The 18,525-nt window shown below is 46.5% G+C and overlaps 1 protein-coding gene across 1 annotated transcript in view; it reads left to right on the forward strand.

Moving 5' to 3' along the window:
* LOC119455457 (60S ribosomal protein L4-A) overlaps window positions 1-12,059 on the forward strand; it is a 17,716-nt gene extending 5,657 nt beyond the window's left edge. Inside the window, exons 5-8 of the mRNA XM_037716863.2 lie at window positions 6,979-7,135; window positions 9,887-9,970; window positions 10,046-10,205; window positions 11,823-12,059. Of these exons, the coding sequence (XP_037572791.1) occupies window positions 6,979-7,135; window positions 9,887-9,970; window positions 10,046-10,205; window positions 11,823-12,017 (596 nt within the window). The 3' untranslated portion in view covers window positions 12,018-12,059. The remainder of the gene's footprint in view (window positions 1-6,978; window positions 7,136-9,886; window positions 9,971-10,045; window positions 10,206-11,822) is intronic.
* Window positions 12,060-18,525: the final 6,466 nt, after the last annotated feature.

The following is an 18,525-nucleotide window of genomic DNA, read 5'->3' on the forward strand; positions in this document are numbered from 1 at the left end:
TGCCGCGTGGCTGGATCGGATGCGCTAGCTGGCGACGCGCTTCGTTATCGTAAGCCTCGATTCTATAAATACTCCGCTGTCTTGCGTAAAGCGCAGGTTACGGTGTCGCAGTGGGAAGGGTGAACGGGACAGCGGTCCCGCCTTAGAGATAGTTATCTCGTGTGCAATCTGCGGCGATGCCGCGTCGGCGCGTGAGCGGCGGCCGCCGTTAACGCGTGCACGCCGTTCCTCGTGAACTATCTCGCTGTGCACGACACACGCAGTATATACCGGTCATTGGCAAACGGCAATGCCATTTTTTGCGATTAAAGGTATTCATCTCGCGCGCGATCTACGCTGATGCCGCGTAGACTAAACGTGCAACCCATCCCTAGCGAACAATCTCGCTGCGCGCGAAATGCGGTGCTCCGGTAATCAACAAACGACACCTTTTTATTATTTTTTTTATTTTGCTATATGAAGCTAAATGCATTATGCTTGAAGTGCTGCAAGCAGATCGCTATGGGGCTTACTAGTCACTTCTGAATGTAAACATGCAAATAGCCTTACTGTATTGCACTGAGTAAAGTTCGTTTTCTTTATTCTCATTTTTCTCAAAACATAATTTTTGGTCACTTTGCTTGTTTGCTGCATCAATATCTTTGGACCTAGGACAGCTAGAGCTATTATTTTTTTTGCAGCACAAAGCTAAATTTGTTGGCAAGGCAACGCTGAGAGCATATTTTTAATTTTCAACTTCAAAAAATTTTTTATTTACATCTACATTTACCCTTATTATTGATAATGTGAACACATAACTTCAATGAGCTGTAAAATGACGAATTATTGTTCAATTTCTAATCTGCTTGCAGCGTTGCTATCCTTATGCACTGTAGTATCCAACTATATGTTTTTTACAACTTTCGCTTTAGCAGGTCAATTTTCATTGTTTCAGCAAACAATAGAAGGCGATTATTAATTATCTCGGCAACCACTATGCATATGCAAAATATAATTGGATATTTAAAATCAACACAAAAAACTGAATGAGCATATGCAGTTTTATCAAATTTCATCAAGAAATAACAAAGTTATCTCAATAAACCATGTCCCCCCTTAAATGTCTGAAAAAAACTGATGTACCCAAAAAAAGATAATTTTATTTACGTTTTAATGTCCTTGTGCAAGGTAGAATTGGTCAATTCGTTGCTGCACACACTTCCGCTCACGTGCAACCAAGTACGCCTTTATTTCTGCCGGTTTTCTGTTGTCGCTGTACGCTGATGCAAGGACTGCAGAGGCTCGAGTAAGATCTGCACGGCACATCATCCAAGTTAGAGTCGCTGTTTGACGGCGGGAGCACTTGCTTAAGGGGGGACATGGTGATTACAGCTATTCTTACCCATTTTAAGGGGGGACGCGGCTTTCGCATCGCGAAAAATGGCTAAAAATAGATTTTTTGAAAATCACATTTTCAGTTTCTGTAACTCATATTCTATCTGATTCCGAAATATCATCACTGAAAACCAAGTAGAAGTGCTCTAAAAAAATTGTTATATCAGCCAAGGTGCCGAAAAATTGCGCGGAAATCGCGAAAAAACTGCGTTTTTCAAGCCACGATATCTCCAGAACGGCGCAGCCGAGCGCCGCCATCTTGGTCTCGTTGGAAAGCGCGTTTCTCCGTCTTCAAATCTGCCGCTTCAGCTATCTCCTCCATACAGAAAAAAGCACACAAAAAGCGAATTATTGAAGGTCGTGCCGGAGCCACCGATTGGCCACGCCCGCCATGTGACTCCAGCGCGGTTCGCCATTGGTCCGGTGCTCGCTCCGTGATGGCGTCGTCTGCTCCGCTTGTTGCGGTCTCCTCGCGAGCTCCGGACAGTTTCCATAATCTCGACGAGTGTTAAAGCGGGCGCTACGCGGACATCGCAGTAGCGTGGCCGAATCCGCTTTTTGTGGACGTCTCAGACCCGCGGCTAGGCATTCCGAGCATCGGTGACGCGGACTTCGCGACCGAGCTTCGGGCACGGAATGCTCGGACACGCGGCTAAGCCTTTCGCGCGTAGGCGTCTCCGACTCGGCGATGAAGCACATCGCGCGCGGACTTCTCGGATTCTTGACTAAGCTAATCGACTCGTCGAGCCCGCGGCTAGGCATTTCGCGCGTCGGCACCTCGAGCGTCGACTCGTCGAGCCCGCGGCTAGGCAATTCGCGTGTCGGCACATCGCTCATCGAGTGTCGACACCTCGAGCGTCTATTCCTCGAACCCGCGGCTAGGCGTTTCGCGCGTCGGCACCTCGGACTGCGCGATTGAGCTTACCGAGTGTTTGGACCCGCGACGAGGCATTTCGCACATCGGCACCTCGAACCCGCGACTTGGCACATCGCGCGCCGACTCTATTATCGTAATGCCACGATATCTCGTAACAATACCTATCATACCACCCCTTTAATTCATAAAGAGAACCTCATCATGAGCTATATTCACTAGGCCACTTGGGCTGGCACAGACACCTGGCTGCAGAAGTGAGGCATGATACAAAAGTACAGGCTGGAAAGCACCTAGCAGCTGCATTGCTGCCTATCTATCAGTGGCTCTCCTAACCTCCATAGCCATTGTCAATGGAAGATGATTCAGAAGCCTGCTGAGAGCCTTCATTCAGTAACATGGTCGATTCTACCAAAAGAAAACAATGCCTCACTGACTGCACTAGAGGCTGCTATCAATGAGGCAGTCTGCAGATACAACTCTAGAACTACTGTATATTTATGCCCACATAGTTCTGCACCTCACTTGGTTTGAAACCCAGGCACCATGCTCTTTGTAGAGCAGCAGTAAAGAATGCCATACAAACATGAAAAAGGCAGAACGAAGGCTCAGCAGACCAGAGGCCACATGTCCAAGAAGCCCCACGTCACAAAACACATCAAAGATTACAACTTTGGTGCGTTTTAGAGAACTGAAGAGAAGGTGCAACTTTGAGAGCCGTTTTCTCAAAAGTGTTTTTTTGCCTTTCTGCTCAGTTTCTGGAGCTGATTTCTTCGTTACCGTTTAGCCTATTTTGATTGTTTTTTTTTTTTTTTTTTTTTTTTTTTTTTTTTTTTTTTGTCGCGTTCCTTGGACTACAGTGCAGGTCGAGACAGTCTCGCATTTTTATCTTGACTTTTTATAAGTTTATGGCATGGCTATTCGTTCACCCCGAAAGTGTGCTTGGTGCGAAGGTAACTTGAAAAATGAGTATCTCAAAAATTTGTGTTGCGAAAAAAAAAAAAGTAAGACTGTCACGACCTTCAGCACGCATTGAGCTATGCAGTCAATACTCAACGAGCCTTCCATCATGTCTTTTAAGCTCCCTAGGCCCTCCAGAAAGTTCGAGAGAAAAATTCTGCTCAATAAAATGTTCTCAAGGTATCACTCTGAAACTTTTATGGAAGTATCAGGGAGACATTCTAAACATTTGTGCCAATTTTCATCAAAATCCATGAAGAAATCAGGAAGTTGATTTTCAAAGCCACGTCCCCCCTTAACCAAACTTGATAAATGTTGGCATGCTTGTTTAGTTTCTTCTCCCGATTCTAAAAGTGCAGTTTTTTCTGTACATTCATTATTTCATTACACATTTAAGAAAACAATGTCTTTTGTTCTTACTGCAATAGACAAATAACCGCCACACAAAAATATACAAATGACATGGATCAATAGCAGAAAGCACAAGACTCTCAACATAGAAAGCACTTTTATGATTGGGTCAATATTTCTTACTTTAAAGTACACTGAACTCAGTTGTTTTAAACATGGCCATGCATTTGGCCGCACAAAAGACAAATTTTAAAAACTTGCAAAAAAAACTTGAAAAGTGCTTCCTATGTTGTGTGCCTCAAACATCTAGCTTCATGCTGGAAAAATAACTATTATTCTATCTGTAATACCTACTGATGTATCACAGTAAATGTCTTGCTGGCTCTGCAAAATTATTATTTTGCAAAAATGAAGAAAAACAAATCTGCCATCCTGTAGTTCTAAAATTAATATATTATAGTAAGCTTCATTTTTTTTGGTAATTTTTAGGCCTAAAGACCTATGTCCCCCATTAAGGGGGGATGCGGGGATCAGATTGCGAAAATCGCTAGAAAAATCGATTTTTGGAAACCAAGCGTTTCAGTATCTGCAACGCCTAATCTATTCTGTATCAAAATGGTTTGGCGGAAAACGCACTGAAAGTGCCAGAAAAGAAAATTAATTTGTCAGTGCACAGGGCGTGAAAACAGCTTTAAATTGCGCAAAATCACCGCAGTTCACGGAGCCATATCTCGTATTTCTCACCACCGAGCGCCGCCATCTTAGTATTGTTCAAAAGCTCAGTTTCGCCGTTCCGCTTCTCAATTCGTCGGTCGTCGCCATTTTGTAACAAACTCACAAACACAAAAGAAGCGCAGGTCTGCTGGAGGTAGTCGCACGGGCCCTCCGATGAAAGCGGGCCTTGCGATTGGCTGCCGGGCTGAACGGCGTCTCCCCATTGGTTACTACTGCGGCAGCGGGCAAGATGGCAACCGCAGTTGTCTGCTTCGCAAACCATGCCGGTGTCTTCAGTTGACACGCAAAATTCGGATTTCTGAGCTCCCAGGTTAGTCATGGATCGTCGCTCGTTCGAGAAGAACTTTTGGACGAAGCACGCATTCGGAATACGGAAGCGCGCGAGCCTCCTACGGCGAGAAAAAAAATGGCGATTAGCGGGAGAAGCGGAGGTGCACCCAACTGATCGGGCCGCGCTATCTTGCACCGTGTGACTCCAGCAGCGAAACCGATAACGCAGTCGAGGGAAAACTCTCCAACTGAGGCTCCCGCGCCTCGGCGTACGGCCACGCCAATCACCCGAGATCGTTCACCAGCTATATAGAAGAGTTCTCGATTTGTGCAGGTGCGTGAACGCTGCCATGACGGAAGCGGAAAAGATCAAGCACATCATGAAGGGAATCGATGACGCATTCCAGATGCTTCTGGCCAAGGACCCGCGCACTGTTGGCGACGTTATGAGCTTAGCTCTAACAAGGCGACATCCCACACCAAATGCGGCGTCACTATGCAGCCTGACTACAGGCCCCGAACAAGCCACCCTGATAACCCAAATCAAGGCCTTTGTCTGCGAAGAAGTCGCACGACAGTTATCTCTGGTGTCCATTACTCGGGAGTCTTCCAGCACTTTCCCGTCTCCTCTCCGTAACGTCATCCATGAAGAGGTCGCGGAAGCACTGCTGCCTGTTCACTAGCAGGATGCCTTGGCTACACCGGTCATTTATGCTACGGTTGCCTTGCCCACTGGGAATTGCGAATTCAAGAATGACATACGCGTGGTTTACCGTTCCGGACACAAGCACTCCGACGCTGACGCGCTGTCTCGATCACCGCTTCCGCCGAAGGCCAGTCACGACTCCTCCTGCGAGTGCACATTGTCATCTCTGGACTTTGACACTATTGCTGCTGCACAGGTAATGATCCCTGGACTGCATCTCTGTTCGACCTTCTCTCGGATACGTCGAAAGTTCCAGCGTCACGAACGCTTTGGTGCCAAGTTCCTCGTTTTGCTATCCGAGACCAGCTACTGTATCGACGCAACTATGCCCCAGAGGGACGCACATGGTTACTAGTTATTCGGAGAACCTTGCGATCGGAGATCTGCTCCTCGTTCAACGTCGACCCTTAGTGTGGCCATGCGGAAGTCTTCAAGACCAACGAAGGACTGCTATTACTGGAGGGGAATGTGTACTTCGTCCGCTCTTGTCATGAGTGCCAACGCCGCAAAGCGCCACTGCACAACTCCGCCAGTGAACTCTAGCCTTTACAATGCCCATCCCAACCCTTTGATCGCGTGGGTGTAGATCTCTACGGGCCACTTCCGTTGACTCCTACCAGCAACAGGTGGATAATCGTTGCCGTAGACCACTTAACACATTATGCAGAGACTGCGGCTCTACCAAATGCTACAGCGCAGGAGGTCGCTCATTTCATACTACGCCGTTTTCTCCATTATGGAGGTCCACGTGAACTTTTAAGCAACAGAGGCCACTCTTTCTTATCTGAAGTCATCGAACAACTGCTTGCTGAATGTGCAATTGTTCGTCGTAAATGTACTGCCTATCACCCACAGACTAACGGTAGCACGGAACGCTTTAATCGAACTCTTCGTGACGTGCTCGCCATGTATGTCTCACCTGATCACTCTAACTAGGACTTAGTTCTTCCGTTCGTCACCTACGCCTACAACACCGCGACTCAGACCACTACCGGATTCTCACCTTTCTACCTTCTTTATGGCCGTCATCCTTTGCACACAATCGACACCATTCTGCCCTAATGGACCCATCTGAATGCCTGTCGATCTCGGAAGCCGCCAGACACGCCGAAGAATGTCGACAGCTGGCCTGCCGATTCACCTTGGACGCTCAGAACTCGACTCCCACTTTTCTCCCGGGCGCCCTCGTCTGGTTGTTAGTGCCACACTGCACGCCTGAGCTCGCTTCAGAACTCCTTCCGAAGTATGACGGGCCGTACCGCGTTCTCAAGAGAACATCACCCGTTAATTACCTGGTTGAGCTGCTCATGCCGCCGTCCGACATGCGACGTCGTAACCACGAAGTCGTTCAGCGTCTCAAGCCATATCACCATTCTACCATCCTTCCAGAAAACTAAGTCGCCAGGGTGGCTCCTTTATTTTTGCGGGGCCATTGTAAGGAAGATAACGAACATTGGCGCAGAGTCAGCGGCTCGAGCTATGGGACTGTGCTCGGCGCATCCTATGACCGGCTGTCGCTACTAAGCTCAATAAAGCTCGTTTATAATATTCTGGTTATTCGTGGCACCATTAACAGCTAGACCATACCTATTCCCAACATGTTGCTTTGCCTTTAGGCAGTTTCTTCATTTTATATGCCAAGAGGCTACTGTTTTTGAATGGTGCTGCATTGCTCACCCCTTTTGTGTGCTTTTGTCACTGTGTGCAGGTGTGGACACACTACGTGTTGACCAGCTGAACCTGTTGAAGATGGCACCTGGTGGTCATGTGGGTCGCTTCGTCATTTGGACCGAGAGTGCTTTCCGGCGACTTGACAAGATCTACGGCACATGGAAGAAGCCCTCATCCGAGAAGAAGAACTTCAAGTAAGCTCACTAAAGAATAGTCGCATGGGTTTTCACAGCTGCTAGGGTTTGTCAAATGTAGGGTAAGGTGGAGGCAAGAATGCAAAGGCGTATTCTGAAGCAATCACTTAAAGGAATAGTCACTCGCGTGACTCTGCAATGGATGTGCATGTACGATCCACAGTATTCCTGGCACTGTGCCAAGATCATCGGCGCGAGACTAAATACCGACCGCAACATCGCCCAAGGTTAGCGGTATAGAAAACATCATGCTGGCAACTCTGGGCTGCTCACCAAAACTAGCTCTTTCATGTACCCAGAATGGAGGCCGAAATTCCCTAGTCAAGTCGACCAGTTGAACAGGCGAAGTGAAACTCGCTGTGCATATTTTTTCGCTGCTGCCCATGTGATAAATGATGGACCCGCCCGCCTATGCGCATTGTTCCGTTTATAATATTTTCTGTGTTTGTTTTAGCCAGGATTGCGTTATCTCGCGAGCGCTCAACTTCATCTTCGGCGACGATTGTTGACCCTTTTTGTGTATGTAAGTGGTCAATTGTGCATGATTAACACACCTGTGTGTGTGTTAATTTGACCAGAAATTTAGTTCACTCCGCGGTAAAGCTTCAGGCTCTTTTTATGTCCTTAAATTGCGCAATCTAACTGTGCGCCCACTAACCTCATGATTCCAAAAGGCACGTTAGATGATCTTTCCGTTTTCTTGAACCAATAAGCTGTTGCCGGTTAGAGCTACGGGAAGTCCGTATGGCAGGTCGAAAAAGTAAGGCGACTGTTGCAATGCACCTGTAGATCGTCAGCGTGTTTGTCAACGCAGGTTATAGGCTGACTTTATTTGAACTTGTGAATCGATAAGTCGCGCAGTGTGTGCTGCTATGAGATGCAGAATATGCAAAGGCTCAAACGGAACCGAGGTCGAGTTTTCTCAGACGTGCAAAATATTTACAATAATCGGTTCAGGTCAGCCTGCTAGCTGGAACCATGCAGTGCTGATGACATGCTGATTGCAAAATAAACTGCACCACCATAAGTTTAGCAACTGCCTTGCGGAATAGATATCATTACATTTGCTAAATGTGTTGAGCATCGACAAGATCGAACGACCTACAGAACGCTGATTTACGCACAGCAAGATATGTCAAGGATGGGTGGGCTGGGCCAGGGAAGCTAAGAAACCGCCACAACAAACAGGTGGGAGGGCAGGTGGGTGAATGGCTTTGAAGTCCACGCAGAAACAAATATAGGAATGCTAGGCGCTGCCACGCCGTTTAAAAATCAGGTGAATGTTGAAGAGTTGGATTTCTCATAAATAAATGCAACATAGTTTCATTTCTCTTCAGAATAAGCTGCAAGTGTAAGCCTTGTGCCCACATTCATCTCCTGCGTGTACACACGTTGAAATCTGGCGCACGCACGTACGAGGAGGGGAGGCGATAAGAAGGCGAGCGCGGCACACAGTCGCGTCGCTTCACTACAGACATCTCCGCCTCGCAAATCTAGGGAACCGCACAAGACGAGATCTGGCAACACTGGTGTGTTCTGGTGGGGATTTAGTCGCTCCCCTATCATCACACAGTGCTGGGAACACTGTTGGCCATATATGCTTTGACGTATCCTGTGAAAACATAAAAACAAGTCGTGAAAGGGATGGCTCGACCTAGGATTAATAAACCTGACACACATTTATGAGCCACCAGCGTAAATCGAAATACATACCATGTCTAGTGACAATTGTCCCTTCCCACTCTTGGTATGCTTCACCGCAAAACACAGCTGTATTGAGGCGAAGCTCACTTTCGGGAATCGGTATTATGCAATGGCTTATGCTATCCGAGCTTCAAAGCCATTGGTGAGGATTACAAAAGTGGAGCCATCGCTGACAGCGGGGAATTATTTAAATGAAAAACACGGCACAAAACAGCAAGGCGCTTGGTTGCGAACAGCGAAGCCAGTAGGCCTAGCTTTGCTGCAGTGGTGGCTACGGCTGCCAGAGGATCTGCTTGCGGGAGCGCCTGTTTGAAGTGACAAGGTCATCAAAATGGCAGCAGCGGTGGCTTCGATAACGCCGTTTCATACCTGCTGTCATGGCTAAAAGTTCATTGACTCTATGGGGTACGTGGCGGTGTCGTGAAGCCGTCTGAAATATTGAGCATGGCCGGAAAATTGGTCGTTGACTGTACAGCATTTTGTAGTTGGACAGCAAGTTGTCAAAGAATGATATCGATGGATGTTAGGTGTGAATAAATTGTGAATCCTTGTCGAGGAGAAATCTGGCGCATATCATTTTTCTCTGCATATAAAAACTGTGGTCATGCTTTATTCTCGTTCGAAAATTCTGGTGCACGTTATTTGTGTCAAGATTTATCTACTCTAAATCAATAAAAAAATAGGTGCACGTTAGGATCCAGTAAACTCCATAGTAGCACATTCGTTACAGCGTGGACAGGCAAGGATATTGCCTTGTTTGCATTAAAGGTTATCGACAGTACTAGGTAACTATTCTTTCACGAGCTCAGCCTCACGGAATGCCATGATGAGATTGGCATATGTTCAATTGTAGCTGTTTCCTATTGTATGAAATGTAGTTTCCTGTCGTATTGCTCAACATTGCTGGACACCTATAAAATTAGTATTCAAGGTCAATTTTGAATGTACTGTTGTGCTTTCATTCTAGATTGAGTGATTAGGAGTTCTTCTGCGAGCATCATTACTGCACAGAAGTGTGGTCCCAAGTTGTGATTTTCTCTCTTGCAGTCTGCCCAAGCCCCAGATGACGAACTCAGACATTAACCGCATACTGAAGAGTGAGGAAATTCGTCACCTTCTTAGGGCACCACAGTGAGTACCATTTCTCTTTAATTTACCTTTTGTGTGCCAATTAGTGCCCTAACATCATTTGTGTCTTGCGCACAGGAAGCGAGTCGTTCGTCACACGCAGAAGAAGAACCCACTGAAGAACACAAACGCTATGCTGAGGCTCAACCCATATGCGGCAGTGACTCGACGGGCTGCTATCCTTTTGAACCAGAAGCGCAAGATGAAGAGGCAGTTGCTGATTGCCGAAAAGAAGGGCGTAAGTAATTTCTCTCCCCCCTTTTATATTGGTTGACGTTTCACTGCCAAGACATGGGTTAAAGCTCAAAACATGCATTATGAATAAGCAAGAAGCATTTGTTCCTGGGCGGTTTCCACTGGTGGCCATGGCAGTGCGAACTCTGCCGCTTCGTTTAGGTTGGACACTAGCATTGCTATTGTTCATTTGAGGCACTCTACGTTCCTAAGGTTGTCCGAATTAACGAGTTTATTCCGTTAAATAATGCATACGCCTGCAGGGACCAGAGGTGTCCAAATTATGTCGGCAGTTTCATGTTGTGAAGAACTGCTACACCTTAGACTCAAAAGTGCTGCTGCTTCGGTGATTGAACAATAGCTGCATTTACATGAATGCGACAGAAGCGTTTCGTATCAACTTTCAAGTGTATCGCATTTTATGTAAACGAGGTGTCCTGTCAAATGTGCCAAACAGGGGTAGGTTGAGAGGGAGAATGCGCATTTTAGCGGCGCATGTGAACAGAAGTGTATTGTATCTGGAATAATGGGAAAGCATTTACTGTGGGACGGCCAACCACAACCGGCAGTGGCCACTGCCATACTGCAGAACATGAAAACAAAAATGGCGGCTTACAAAGCAGGCCGCACGCGATTTCTTCACTCGCGAGTACATTATGTGCTTTGAAACAGTGTCTTTGACAATGACAAATTACATTAAAGAGGGCCTCCCGCTGGTCCCGTCATCCACAAATTGTCGACTCGTTCATGTCGAGCTGCAGCGGAGTTTCCCAGCTTCTCGGTCATCAGAAATTGCTCACCTCTTAAACAAGGTGTCGCATGGAACGAGCTATGTCGCCATAACGTCTCAAATTAACGGAGTCGAAAAGCATGAAAGGCCACAGGGTACTGCAGCATCGTAACTATATTTGCAAGCACAGTGAAATCAAACAAAAAACAAGTTTTGAGTTTCGTCGACTTGTCTATGGATTGAATCAAGATGTAAATGTGCAGGTTTCCTACGTAACTCTAAAAACTGCAGTATTTAGAATGTATTAAAATTATCAATTTTGCTTTCATTCAAATTTAGCTTGGGGTCGCATTTAAGGAAAGTCATAAAAAAACTCTATGATGAAGTGCAACCATTGTCTTAACACAATGTAGACAAAATTTTCCAAAACCTTGTCCATTATAGCCGTGTCTCTTGAAACCGAAATTTATTGCATAAATAATATAGGCAAACCAAACTTAAGTTAGAAGAAAGGTCTGTTATATATCCAAAAGGTGTGCTGTTTGCTGATCCGTTGTAATGAGCGCAGATTGTATGGACGTACCTGTGCAGCAGCAATGCCAACTTGCAGAACCGCAGTATAAAAGGACTTTCCATGTATGCTAAGGGAATGTTTAATGAACAACCATGATAAACATTTCTATTTGTGGCACTGCAGAGCTGAGGGGTTGTTCAGTGTACATACATACAGAACTTGTAAGTCAACATGTGGAGTAATGCAATAATATTTTTAACCAAATTTTAGTTTTTGCTCTGACACCAGTATTTTTCAATTGGCAGGTTGGCATGGCAGAAAAGTGTGTGGTTGTTTGACAGGGAAGTGTGACACAACGGCTATCAATATCTTTCTAGGTGAAGCTGGATGAGAGCAAGCTGAAGCCGTGGCAGCTTGCTTTGAAGCAATCTTTCGAGGTTCGCCGGGCAGCCGCGATCAAAAAGAAGGGTGGCAAGGTCAAGGACCCCGCTGCCTCGAAGAAGCCCACCAAGAAGGCTGGCGCCAAAGGCAAAGCCAAGAGCACTGCCAAGACTGCAGCGGCCAAGAAGTGAACCAAACCGTTTCACATAAAATAAAGAGGGTCCCTGCGCTTATTGAGAGAACTGTTCTTTTCTGTTGGTGTGTAGCCTGTGGTGTCATACAGGTGGTCCAGCAGCCCTAAAATATAATTTTTAAAAACTTGTAAATTGTAAGTGACAATTTATAGCAGTACCTTGTTTATACAAATTGCATTCTCAGCATTGCAGTAACTCCTCAATACTCGCCACATTAGCTCAGTGGCTTTTCGCATTGTACTGCTGAGATCATAGGTTCGGAACGGGCGGCATTCCGATGAAAGAGGAATACAAGTATACGCTAATGTATTGTGCATTGGGTGCATGTTTAAGAACCCCAGGTAGTCAGTCTGTAGTCCCTCAATCTTATTGTAGTTGTGGCATGTAAAGCACCATTATTTAGCAGCAGATCCTGTTGCCAGGTGCATCGGCTACTCATTCTTATATCCGATATATTGTTAAAACCAGTATCGTCATAAATGGGTTCGGCAATTCACAGAAGGCAGGAAGCTGACTATGACGTAGTGGTAGTAGTACTGGATTCTAGTTGAAATGAGGAAAACTGAATAACCCTGATCCTAGAGGGCACAAGCATGGGTGCGACTGCTTTCACGACGGATCCGTGCAGGGGCCCGGGGCCTCGCCTCCATGGCGTGTCACCATTTTTTTTTTTTTATTATTTTTTTTTCCCTCTCTGGCGGCGTTCCAGCGCCGCCCGCTGGCGTTGGAACGAAGAACAGGCTGGGCTGGTGGTGACTAGGCACAACTGTGGCTGCTGTTAAGGGATCTATGGTATTCCTAAATAAACGCATCATTGTTTTGATTATCCAAATATAATCTCACTATCAGGGAGGGAGCAGTCTACCTGACTGAAGCAGTATTTCTTTATTTGGGGTGTTGCTACGCTGCGCTCCGCAACGAACGCCGCGGCACAACTGACGGCGCCGCCAAACGGAGAGGAAAAAAAAAAGGAAATGGTGATACGTCATCGAGGCGAGGCCCGGCCCCTACACGGATTTGTTGTGAAAACAGTCGCACCCCACAAGCATGTTCCTAAAATCGCCGCCACTCGCGTTTGTTGCTCCGATCCAGTAGCGCATCCAGGATCTCTGCCAGGGGGGGGTTGACAGTTTGCCAATACCACCTAAACAGCACTAATTTCAATTTCTTCACGGGAAATTGTCAAAAAAATGCGCTTTTTGCGAATGTGCAGACGATTGCGCGTCTTACATCTTAGTTGCAGTACTCAAATGCGTAAGGAAAGAAAAGGGGTTAAACAAAAGCGGGGGTTAAGCCGGCCTCAGGGGGAGTTACAACCCCCGAATCCCCCCCCCCCCGTCGGTGCGCCACTGCTCCGATCAAATGCTGTTTGGCTGGTATCGTTATAGATCAGTCAGTAAACGCAATCGACTGCTCGATAATGCTGCGGCCTCTGAACTATCGGAGGCCATTTTGACGGGATCCTTCCGCTTGAGCGCAGTAGAAACCACGGGCAGGCCGCCGGGCCAGTAATTACCCTGTAATTAGCCCCATTAACGATTACTCTATCGGAACAAAGCTGAAGGTTACTTTTAACGAGCCCTTCACCAGGTTTGGGCACTTTTAACAGACAAGCGCAGCGCGTAGTTCACGCGCTGCCGATCGTGTCTGCAAAGTATTGCAGCGTCACGCCCCCTCGCTTGCCGCACACAGTGACCGAAGTTGGCGAGAGGTTCGTTGAAGAGCGGCACATACCCAGTGCATTCGTGGCGTATCTCGCTAAAGCGTTGGCGTGAAAGAGGTTCATTGAAAGATGCATTTGTGACGTTCACTGCGCTACCCATTCGTCCATGGACTATCCACTGACCCAGGAAGGCGGGAAAACGGCTAGAGACAAACGTAGATAGTTAGCTCTCTGAAAGTGCATGTAGCACCCTAAGAATGCTAACTGCATGATTCGAACACCTATGCGTTTCCCACTCCCGATCGCAAAGCGGAACGTCGAACATCCTTCAGACATGGTATTCGCGGTGGATGGATGGATGAGGCTGAACCCTTTAAACCGGGCGGTGGCATACGCCACCTAGCCATGACTATTAACATATTTTGTACTTTGTGGTGGGTGAAATTTCACCCCTGCCTTGATTTTATCCACCAATCAGATAACCTCTGTTTGCTTATTTCTACCCGCTTAAAGTCTATTTTGCCTTCACTGTCCCTAAACCCCAATGCTTTGAAAAAATCAGCCCCGTTGCCTTGCACCGTAGGGTTAAGCCCTTTACAGAAAAGTATGAGGTGTTCAGCCGTTTCCTCTTCTTCTCCACACGCACAGCACAACGTGTCTATACCTTGGTACTTGACTCGGTACATCTTAGTCCGCAATACTCCCGTCCTGGCTTCGACTCCAGTAGGGTGCCTCGATGCCCAGCGCCGCCGTCCAGGGTGGAGACAACCCCGCTGGCGCCGCCATATTGTGTCACACGAGCTGAGACTCAGCTACGCTTGCGTTGATAAAGTGTTACTCGCGGCGCGCTTCCAAGTGCTTTGCCTTGATGAGGATTTTTTTTATCGGTGTCCCACCTGCATATCTTTATAACCAATAGCCGTTAACTCGTCGAAGGTCGAAGACGTAAATGTATGGCGCCGGGAACATTCCCCAAGTTGCCTAATTCAATCACATTTAATATGCCGTGTGTATGTTTAAAATACGCACTATTTTTTTTTTTTTTGCGCTTCGATGCTTGGTATATAAGGTTTGCGACCCCCTGTGTGTGGAAGTTTTTCTTTTTCGCTGTTGTATTTTGGTTTACACGTCACGCCTCCTTTACCGTAGCCAGCCACTCGCGCACGGCGGTTAGTTTCCCTTGCGTTGCGCGTGCTCTTCGCGTTCGTTGCAATTATTTGACGATATCTACGCGCAATTTTTGCTTTTTTTGCCCACAAAACTGTGTGCTGACAGGATTAAGCTGGTGTAAAAATAACTGCGATGTGAAAATAAGGTTTAGTTAGTGCTGTAGAGAAAAATGTAACGTAACTTGTCTGTGTCAATCTTGCGTAGTACACACAAGAAATCAAACGATGCACAAAATACATTTACTTATAATGTCTAGTACAATCAATCATGAAAGAGATATGTACATGAAAAATTATATGTAGTGTGTGGCGCCTGAAGGTTATGTTGAAAGACGAGATAAAAAAATTAATTCGCAAGGTAGGCTCGACACACAATTCGGGATAGTGAGAGTTTTTTTGTTGTTTTTTTTTGTTTTTTTTTATTCATTACATGGGGGGGGGGGGGGTTCAAGTGAGTACATCAACCTTATTACACACAATATAAATCGAAAACAAGAATGCAAACAAGAAAACGCAACCGCGGGTAATATTAATCAAGATATCCAGCCAGAATACATACATCAGCTACCATCGAATACGTCGCATCAGCCAAACACATCGATGGCGAGTACAGAACATTTCATAAATAACCATTAGAACACTGATAACTACATTGAAAAAATAAACAACACTGCATACATATCACGTACAAAAACCGTAAATGAAACTAAGACAGTCAAATACAGATTAGCAATGTTTTTCACTTCGAAAATATAGTCCATGATGATGTAGGGCTGTTGACTTTAACAGACGGCGCCCATCCTGTCGATTTCCCTCGTACTGGTCCTCTTCAAAGTGTTTCTAAGTACAGGTAAAACAACAAAAGTGATTATTGATATGAAAAGTTGCCTTGTAAATACAGAGAACTGTGAGAACTGAGAACAGAGAGTGCTTAAAAATAAATTTTAGCAGAAGCAATGCTGTATTACCTCGCTTCACACGTTTCGAAGAAATGCACAGGCTACAACAGACACCATGCCAGAAAGCGCCGAAACATTTTGGTCCCATGATGCCCCTTAACTCTACTACACCTGGGCATACCGTGCACAGGCATTTAAAGACCGTCACAGTACCCACTACGATCGGGAATGAGCACGAATGACCATCGGCTTACGATCACCACGCTACAAATACGTACAAGTCTAAAAAATCAGCTATGTAACGTAACACCCTGAGGTCCGCAAGATATCTCCTGAGAAATCAGAGAAAATCACAATGTTTCGCTTACCACGTACAAAACAGCCGCTCTCCCCGGCCGAAGCACTGCGTTCTTTAGTCCCAAATAACCAGTACCGAAAAAAGAAAAAAAAAAAAAAAAGAAACAAGAGACACACACGATGTGTGCTTCCCGTGAAAAAGGAAAATAGGTGGCTTACGTGACGATTCGTAGCTAATGTAAGACTACTTCGCGGCTAAGCATCTTCGTCAATCCTTAAAATAAGGGTACAGACTGCGCCCATCAAAACGAAAAAAGCCTATGCGACGCGCGCTCGCAAACCATACGCTACTCAGACAGCATCGGTGCAGTGCTTACTTAGTTCGTGAGCGAACGTAGGTACGTGAGCGAGGATCAGAGAATACTTTCTTATTTAAATGAAAAACACGGTGCGGTAGTCTAAACATTCTTGACACTTACCTCGCAAATGCAGGAGTTATCCGTTGCCTTCCAGTGATCGCGCTTTACTTGGGCTTCCCATCTCTTCCGTCGCTCTGGGTCCCGGGGGAAGCGAAAACAACGCAGTCCTTTACGCGTCGATCCGGCGCACTTGGGAACACAACAGCCCGTCATGTCGACACGATGCACTTGATAGCTTGTCAGTCATACGGCTGAACACTGTCTAGCAAGTAGAAGCGTCCGCGAAGCATCCGCGCGCACTGTGCCTCGAACTCAGCACCGGCACCAAGCAATCGCAACGGCTCGCTGTGACACAATATGGCGTCGCAGCGAGAAAGCGGCGGCGCGGGGGCGGTCAAAGGTTGGCACTACAGTGTACTAGAAGAGTACTAGATTCTAGTACACTGTAGTTGGCACCACCCTGAACGGCGGCACTGGCATCGAGGCACGGCGGCACTGGCATCGAGGCACCCTAGGCACCCTAGACTCCAGCAATTTATGCGACACCTAGCGGCGAGCGCTGGAAACCTCATACGGAGGTCGGAGCGTCGGAGCAGACGCTCCGTCCGTAGCCTTCGCACTGCGATCGGGTGCGCGCTACCATCTACGAAACTTGGAATTATACTGCGTTTTGCAGTTTTGCGGCGCCGAAGATCCACATGGATTGCGAATCTTATCACAGCAAAGCTGCGACAACGGCAATAGCTGTGTTCCCAACATCTTGCTCTAGAAAGTTATCTTTCTTTTTTTTTTTTTCCGGCGAGGGTCGGTTTGTTTGTGTGAAGAGAACGCGATCCTGTTGCTTGTACTATGTTTGCAATAAAGCGCTACAGCGAACTTCAGGAAGTTTGCGTTGAGGTTGTTACTGCCATCGTGATAACGGTCGGCGTATGCGTGCTACAACATGCAGTTTCATGTGATAGCCGGCATGGCAATGCAGTTTATGATGCAAACGTCGCCGTGGTACTCAAGCTTTCCTTCATTAAAGCTGTTATATCGGATGCATGCGGCGCACAACGTGGAACTACGGAGTATGGTACATCAGCGAAGATCAGTACATCGGAGTTTCAGGTACTCCCGGGTAACGTCGGTAAATCGTTCTATGTAAGCACCACATGTACGCGCCAGCGTGCAAAATAACTATGGGGTGACATAGTAGTACGCCTTCCTTGCGACCTGGACACGCTGCCCGTGTAACTAGTGCAAATTAGTAGGCGCTCATTTGAAAATGCGTAATTAACAAAGCAATTGTATCTCTTATCAGTGTCTGAAGGAAATTGGCAGTTCAGAGGCGAACACAGTTTTGGCCACTTAAAGTGCAGGATACGTAAATTATAGAATAACATGGAAAATTAGATTCATAATGCAATAGCTTAGTTGACATTCATTTGCACAGAAACATTTGTTTTATTTCATTAGTTTACACAGCAGCCATAAGCGACATGTTCGTAGACAGCGGGTAGTAATCATTGCATGGTCAGGCCACGCAGCACAAGCCATACATGTACTTACATGGTGTGCAAATGTTTTTATTGTAGTAATCAGATCTTTCGGTTTCTTATTTATCGTTTTGTTCTCTACGAGGGAAACAATGCGGCGACTACTACAATAACTACAGCTAAGCGAAGCATCAGTCACGTTGTGCAAATCTTGAATGTAAAATAGATAACAAGAAGGCAAAAGTAGCGAGAAAGTTTCGCCACAGATTCGTAGTGCATGCTCGCGATAAAGTGCAAGGCTTGATTTTAGGTTCGCTTGCTCTCTGGACTGAAAAGAGCGTGCAGAGTTTGCGCCTTCGTCGAACGAAAATGTTAAGCAACAACAATGAGAAAGTGCGTGCCGGCTGCGCATTTATCCGCATGTACGGTGGCAACAGCTGATCGAGCAAATCGGTGCGCTTCTGCGGGCCATGTTAAACGTGCCAAACTGAGCAGGTTGTAAGATTTCGGCAATCCTGGCGAGGCCAGCGAGACGTATCCAACTTCGGCGGTCGCTGTCTCGCACGCTCGAAACACCGGA

The sequence above is a fragment of the Dermacentor silvarum genome, chromosome 6 (genome assembly GCF_013339745.2).
Source record: "Dermacentor silvarum isolate Dsil-2018 chromosome 6, BIME_Dsil_1.4, whole genome shotgun sequence".
Lineage (NCBI taxonomy): Eukaryota > Metazoa > Arthropoda > Arachnida > Ixodida > Ixodidae > Dermacentor > Dermacentor silvarum.